We start from the raw sequence: 8107 nt of genomic DNA, 5'->3' as shown, positions 1-8107 counted from the left end.
AAAGCGAAAACAGCTGTCCATGTAAGTTAATTGCCGAGGGGACTACGGGGGAACTGAAAATCCCCGTGTCTTGAAAGCGGGACCCGTTCATCTGCACGCTCCGCATACAGCGGCCGCCGAGAGACTCGCATCGGGAGAGCTGCGACCGAGCAGAAGGGATGCGAGGACTTCAAAAGGAGATAAATACAACATAATAGTCTTTATTTTGTCCTTAATATGGGGTCTGCGTTGAGCTAGCGAAGCCTGAGCTCCACCCTGGTGTTGTTTGCGGTCGTCGCGGAGGCTGTTGTGCGTGAAAATGGGGATAATATGCAGATAGGGCGTTTTTAAAGTCCACCTTTTGTCGTGGACAGTTGGCGCACGTTAGCGAGGTTTTCTCTCGCACTGGACCTGGCAAGCTTTCACTCTAGCGTGAGTTTAAGCCTGGCTTATTTGGTCGTGTTTTATTCGCTTTTTCAGAGCAAAGGTAAGTGTTGGTTCATTGTTGTTTAATTTAACAGTAACGGGAGTGTTTGAAGACCACTCATTATCATGTGAATGCTGACGGCAGGTTTAGCGCTAGCAAGCGTTTTGCTAGTTGTGAATTGTCAAACTTAACTTCGTCGTCACAGCTAGCTTGGTGGTTTTTAGTCCACCTGGATGGTTTCTGGAAGCGATGTGTTTTAACTCATGGGCTTGTCTTTTTTTTTTTTAATCCACTTGCTTTAATTGACACCAACTAACTTCACATCAGTCATTATTAGCACGCATGATAGCATGAGCTAGCCCCGGCGTTGCCGTGTTTATTATAAATTGTTGAATTGTGTTTCACTAACTGGCATATCATTTCTTTTGCAGCTCTTATATATCGGATGAAATCTCGTCCATGTCTCCATCCAAGTGCTGAAACGGGCCTCTGCTGGCAAACTGCGTCACCGAGTGGGCGCTGCAGGTATTCATCTGTAAATCTGCATGTTGGGAAGTCTAGCCATGGCACGAATGACCTGGAAACCAAAGTGACTGAACTTTTAAATCACCATGGAGCCGGGGTCTAATTCAACCTCAGAGGCCCACCAAGAGCCAAAATATCCATCTGTGCCCAACTCTCAGTGTGAACTGGCCGTGAATATGTATGAGGCTTTGGGTGATGGAAATGTCAATCTCGTGGACTCGGTTGTGAGAGGTGGGAGTGACCCCAGCGCATACCCTACCTCCAGTTATCAGAGGAGCGTGCATCAGAGATTCATCAGGAGAAGTCTGTGGTTTTCAGACGCAGAGGAGCAGGCCTTTGAAGCGCCCGAATGTGATAACAGGAGTAAGATCCTAAACATAAACCTGCGAACAATAGTGGACAGGACGCGGGGGACTAGTTGTGGGATACAGGAGGGTTCCAGTACTGAAAGTCAAGCTGGGCACAAAGACAGCGCGACAGAGAGCGCCAGTGCCGATGAGGAGAAGGAGAAAGGTGGAGATGTGTTAAATGTTACATGCAGTGATGGTGGTAAAGCTGCCATCAAGGCAGCCAGCGAAGAGAACGAGGAGGAAGCAGAGATGAAGGCGGTCTCCACATCTCCAGGAGGACGGTTCCTCAAATTTGACATCGAGCTGGGGAGAGGGTCCTTCAAGACAGTCTACAAAGGCCTCGATACTGAGACCTGGGTTGAGGTGGCCTGGTGTGAGTTGCAGGTAAAGTACAAAAAAACCCCAAAAACTGTCCAATTTTTAAGTTCTCTGTATTTGTGTGGACTACAAGTCAAAAAAAGCATATTCATCAGGCTTCTGTATTTTAAAGAAGCCTTATTTAGAATATTTTATTCTTACAGATGGGCTTTAAAGATGCTGTTAAACCCTAAACGCTATTTTTTTTAAAAATCTGCAACTATCTTCACTTCTTACCTTCTCCAGTAAATACGCACACATCAATCAGCGATTGATATTAGCGGAGGAAAGCCTGACTCCCACAGGAAGCCCTGTATCTGTTTTCCTCTCTGTTCTCACACTTCATGATAGTATAATGGAGACGTCTTCAGGGAACTGTCAGTCAGCTTGACTCTCATGCAGGAGCCCGCGAAGCTGCAAATGGGTTCGACTAAATTTCAAATGGTTTACACAGGAAAAATGATTGGCAAGAGTTAGGTCCTTATGTGGAGACGCATACCTCTGAGGTACAGTGATCGTCAGTTTTGCAAATGCACAAGGAGAGTCTATTTTGTTGCATCACACAGACACAAGAAAATCACAAGCTTAGACTGTACAAAGGTATTAACTAATTATTTCCGTCCTTTGGAGACTGCAGCCGGGATTATCTCTCTTGCCCTCTCCCTCTCTCTCCCAGGAGGCTTAAGGGGGACTGTAGTAAGCATGACTGGCCACCTTAAAGAAAGAAAACCTGTACTGTATTTAGTTATTTTTCCGCCATTTAGATTAAATTGTTATGGATTAATTTCCAACAGTTTCTGTTCAAACAACCATGTTTTTTCTTGCAATTTTGCCAGCTGAAAATGTAGTGACACTGAGCAGTTACTGGAGTGGACAGTGCAGGAGACGCCTGTGTTGTCTCACCTAGCAGTGTTGTCTTCATGTTATGAGTGGTGCTACTCCCTGCATCCCTCCCTCTGTGCAACAGGAGGTAGGCTGACAGGAAGCAGCTGAAGTGCGCTGTAGCCTGCTGGGAACCGTGTGGTGGTCAGTGGCCTCAATGAATACTTTGCCTAGGGTACTGAAAACATGCTGCGTCAGTAACCCATGAGACGAAAGAATGCGGCGCTGGATGCACTGAAAAGAACTAAACCTGTTTGGTATGACTGAAGCTTCACAAGATAGTGACCATCTCATCACTTTAAATGACTTCTAAGATAACATGCCATTGGTGAGGAATGAGTAACGATAGCTCTGAGGTACAGTGTCTTTACATGATGATGTCATGCAGACTGATAGCAGTGAGCAATCCTACATCTCTATCAGCCTGACAGCAGAGAGCTTCAGTGGGGGGTCAGTCGATGACAGAATGTGGAACAGGAAGCAATTTACTCCGTTTTATTTTTCCCTAATGACACATTAAACCCCTTCCAGTGGACAGTCAGTAATAAATGTTAATCATGACACAAATTGTCACCTAGTTGTCTCTCTAATATAGAGTATTGTAGCTTTGAGCTGATAGCCTTCCATTAGAAACTGCTGGATAAAGAAAAATACTGCTCAGAGCTCTGTGTAGTTTCAGTCGTGCTCTGCTTCATCAGCTGGATCAGAACCATTCATTGAACTGCAGGTAATCTAATGTTGCTTAATCCTTCCCTTTGTATTAATTTAAACTACCCAACAAGTTTGACAAGTCATTGCAGTTGTTCACAGTTAGAGCCAACAGATGAAGTTTGGTGGTTAATTAAATAATTATTTCCTTGATGAATCATTTTGACTTTAAATTATTGTATCAAAGAGGAAAAATTACCATCACATTTTCCTGGAGTGTACGGAGATATTTACAGATTGCAGCTGCAATAATTTGTTAATTGACAGAAGATGTATTTGTAGCTATTTTTGGTAAGCTGTTCATATTTCAAGTCATTTTCAAACATACATTTCCCCAAAATGGATGATTCAAATGTGAGAATAGCTTACATTATAGTAAAATGCTTCTCACATAGCCAGGCCTTTCTCAGGCACTGACACAGCGCTCTGTAGGGCGATCTGGTTGCACCTCATTATCATTCTGCTATTGGGGATGAAAAGAAAGCTGTGGCTTGATTGTATTGCGTTAAACTAATCATGGACAGTGCTAAGGCAAGGTTGCTTCAACAGCATTCCCTAAAATAGTGACAGGAGCGTCGCTGGAACATTTGCATGCAGGGAAGTGAACATTTTCATTAACATTTGCCAATTTAGCAAAAAGAACTAGCAGGGAGACCCTTACTGCACTATCTGAACCCTTGGCAAAACTTGGAAGTTGCAGCGTGATTGGTTGCTATTCTGGAGCCAGTTGCGGTTTCCCAAAGAGAAGGGGTTTTTAAAAATAAGGTAACATGTAGATGGCGCAAGGGGAGGTAAAAGCCACATAATCCAGTTGATTTTCTGGATTTTGCGCTGTTGACCAGATCAAACAAGATGTATGGCAAAAAATTTTCGTGGGCATTTCTCACTCTTCTGTTGTTTTGATAGACACTAAACAATGAATGAAGAAAATCATAAATGGATTAACTGATAATGAAAATAAGGCAGCACCTGAGATGTTTTGTTTTGTCAACAGACAAAAACCCGAAGTATTAACTTTGACATTGTAAAAGTCCAAGAAAACTAGCAAATATTCACATTTGGGAGCCTAAAGCTTGGAAAGTTTGGTGTTTTTGCTTGGAGGGGGGGACAAAAAAAATAATTTATGCTCTTGTCATTCTAGATATTCTAGTCTACTTTGTTTTGAGTTACCATTGTACTCAAAGCCACAAGTTACTGTATGACGCAGCTTGATCCAGTTCAGATCCATTCGTCAGACACCTGTCCCCATGCTCCTCAAGAGACTTCAGTCTCCAGTGTAGTTCCATACATGTCGCTGATAAACCAGAACATTCCACTGAGTCTTATCAAGTAATTATCAAGTGTTACTATATGTACCCGCCCTGTTTCAGTCATCCACATGGTCAACATGTTTTTTTCCTATTCCCTCTGTATTGCTCCCTTGCCTTTTATTTAATGTCAGTTATGCCCTTTAAATGTTGGTGAATTTACAGTAAGGCCAGGTCACCAAACAAAGCAGTGTCCAACTTTGATCGAGAGGAGGACAAGGAAGGTGATGTTGGTTGTTAAAAGTAAGAAGACTGGTCTTACAGAAGTCAAACCATGTGGTACAAAGTGACCAATGGGAAGGCATGAACAACCCCTGAAAGAGTCTACTGGAATTAAATCATACTGAAATAAATAAAATTGAATTACGGCATTAGTCACATTAATAATTGCCACACCTCGCAGACCTTACTGTGTTCCTCCAAATAGGGTATTATTGTCAAATTACTTATTTTGTGATTGTGTTAACTAAATGCTTCTTAAACCTGAGCGACTGTAATAAGCTTGGCCAGCTGACTGTAGTCCAGAGGACAAGATGCTTTATTCTTACAGAGAATTAGAATTAGTTGCTCCAGTGGGATATTTATAAGCATGCTTTATGTTGTCTGTCAAGCTGCTATCAGAGTAGAATAACCTCGTAGTATTTTAAGAGTCACTGTATAGACTGGGAATCTGAGCCAAGAACCCACTCTGCCCATAATCACACCACATCTTCTTGGTCACATTCAACAACATACTCATGTACAGGTATCAACACGCCTTAAGAGTTCGTTCCAAGTAGTTCAGATTTTAATCCAGTGTTATGCATGTTTACTCGTCAGTGTTGCGTGTCGGTGATGCCAGTTTTGTCTTCCTCAGCAAACAGTCGCTTAAAACAGGGTAGGACAGATGAGGTTTATGTGGAGGATGGAGAGACATGAGCTCTGACTGTGATTTTCCACTGTTTTCACTCCTTCCCATAGTCACATGGCTTTCTTGCCGAGAAATTTTAATCTGGCCTCGTGTTTATTTTTTGTCTCTCGTCCTCCCTCCTTTCTCTCACCCGCTGCCCCTTTCCTTCCGTGCCCATCTCCCCCACATCTCTGTTTCTATGCCAGGCTGCTGGCATAACACAGATGGCCCTGGCTCAGGCAAGGATGTTAATCTGAGAGAAGGATGCCTGTTGTGAGTTTTTCATTGTTGAGAAGAAACACTTCTTGTGTTTCGGTTTGCCTTGTCTTATTCCATTATTGCTCACTGGAATGTATTTTTTTTTAAACTTTGGAAACTTTCTGTTTCTCTCAGTTGTGGCTCTGTGTATAGATTTTTGTCTTAGAGTTGAATGCTGTGCACACAATTGCAGACAGGTTTTTTTCTAGCTTTTTGCAGATTCCACTGTGGTATTTGGCAGCGAGCTTGTTGTTCTGTAGATTAAATCTGGTTCTCAGCTTGTGAATGTGGAGCAGGCAGTGGTACCATGGCAGTGATATGAGGCTGCCTGTCTGTGAGTTCTGTGTGTGTGTGTGTGTTTGCCAGAGATTTTGGCTCCCCTGAACTAAACAAACCCAGCAGATGACCTCATGAGTTACTAAGTCAGTGTCTTGATTCAAAACACTGGGTTTTTCAGTAATCATAGTTAAGATTGAGCAATTTTATGTGGTAGTAATGTGATTTGGAGTGTAGCTTATGTTTTCTTTGGGGGGGTGGCTATCGTGTAGGACTAACAACAACTCCTCCGTGGCTGCTTTGATGGAAAAAAGGAAATCTGAAGAAAACAAATTTTGAGATGGCCAAGTGGGTCATTGGTTACACCCCATTTGGCATTGAGAGGCCCAGGGCAGCAAAAACAGCCAGACCCAGTGGCTGTAGCTAACAGTGCCTTATCAGCGGCCCCATCTTCAGGCACGCCTGAGTTCCTGTGTCACTCAGCCAACTGAAGAGCCTAAGGGAAGAAGGACAAGCCTGTTAGAGCCACAGCAATGTGGCCTGTGGTGTAACTTCCACAGGCATGATAGAAAAAGGCTAGTTAATAAAATCTAGATCCAACACATTGGAGTGGAGCTGCAAGATTATGGCCAAAGGGTAATCACAATTAATCTTATCGAAAGCATGATTTCATGATCTAATAGTTATCCATTAAGCCTTGGGACAAAATATTTTTATTGCACTTTCTCATTTAGATAAACGGAGCACTGCTTTTGTTTTTATGATTTGCTGCATCCCTGCTAATGTGCAATTGTTTGCATCAAAATAAGACTCAAAATGAGGTCCTTTTTCATTTGAATTCAGTGCATCTCTCAAAAACGTACATAAAGTTGTACCCAAAGGCCTCCCTCGCTGAACATCTGCTTACTGATAGACACTAAAGTTTACCAATGTTTCCCAAATGCCTCACATGAAGGCTATTGTAGATGCAGTGTAGAGGGCTGTGTGCAGAGAAGTTTCTCTTCTCCACAATCAGCTACTGCAACGCAGCAACTCAGACACTTTCCAGAAATTATTTGGAAAGAGTGAAATATGGTGTTCTAATGTCTGATTTGCTTAAGTTGATACCAAGTGATTTTGTTTACTTGAGTTGTTTTCTGTGAGTGGAGGATGCATTTTAAACATCAATATTGCAGTTGATCATATTCATTTGAGAAGCTAAAATTGCGATTGTGGTAAATATTCGATTAAATGTGCAGCCCTCCATCACAGACAGTTAACTGCCCAATGTTAAATATCACTTTTTAGTATCAGTCAGAAAAAGGAAGGTTTTTGAAAAAGGTGTCAGTGGAATGCTATTACTTGTAAAAAAAAAAATCTTCATGAAATATAGTAAGAAACTAATTTGAATGACAAGCTAAACAGTGGCTGCAAGAAAGTAAAAATTCTCAGACAAAGTAGTTTAGGGTTTTAAAACCAGAGCATGGCTTTACTGTAAAAACACGTAAGTCAAGGAATAAATATTCCAAAATCACCCTACTTTTTGCTTAAAGTTTATTGATGCTTTTTGTTGAATCAATGGTCATTGGAAAGACTGACACGCTTACACACACACTGACAGGGGTATCAGAGTTTTAGAAGCTACAGGTTGAGTTTTAGTTATAAATAAAATATCAGAATGCTTCCCTAAGTTTTATGTTTTTAAGAAAAAGCTACACTGTAAGAAGGTCGACAAGAAAAGAAAACCGTCACGATACTGTAGTAACCCATGCTTCATTTCATGATGCTCATAATGCTTGACAGATAGGCTGTTTTGTCACTTTTAAGGCGACAGTTTCCAGTAAAGCTATTTCAAGTTCTGTATTTTGGTTAGTGTTGGCGACAAAATATGTGGTTATGCCTCTTTGCCACTACATTTTTAAACGTCTTATTTCTCCTTACAGCATTACTCACTGTTTAGCTTCAACTGAAGATTTACTTTATCAATCAAATGATTTTTTCTGAAGTGTTGGAGCTGTAAAATGTTAGAAAAATGTTCTTCACATTCCTCTTCCTTAGTGATGTCATACAATGTCTTAAGTTGTGTGCGGCATTGTAAGCTGTCCGTAGCTGAAAGTTACTTAAATGATTCATTGCATATCAAAGAGCTGCAGAGTGATTTTCTATTGAT

The 8107-nt window shown here is 41.6% G+C and overlaps 1 protein-coding gene across 1 annotated transcript in view; it reads left to right on the top strand.

Moving 5' to 3' along the window:
* The first annotated feature begins 298 nt into the window (after positions 1–298).
* The window catches only part of LOC103361988 (serine/threonine-protein kinase WNK2), a 43928-nt gene continuing 36119 nt past the window's right edge, over positions 299–8107 (top strand). The window contains exons 1-2 of the mRNA XM_008288225.1: positions 299–466; positions 838–1665. Coding sequence (XP_008286447.1) covers positions 1018–1665 — 648 coding nt within the window. The 5' untranslated portion in view covers positions 299–466; positions 838–1017. The remainder of the gene's footprint in view (positions 467–837; positions 1666–8107) is intronic.

Source organism: Stegastes partitus, unplaced genomic scaffold, assembly GCF_000690725.1.
Source record: "Stegastes partitus isolate 25-593 unplaced genomic scaffold, Stegastes_partitus-1.0.2 Scaffold548, whole genome shotgun sequence".
Classification (NCBI taxonomy): domain Eukaryota; kingdom Metazoa; phylum Chordata; class Actinopteri; family Pomacentridae; genus Stegastes; species Stegastes partitus.
The sequence above is the reverse complement of the archived record's forward strand: the minus strand, read 5'-3'. Positions and strand labels throughout refer to the sequence as shown.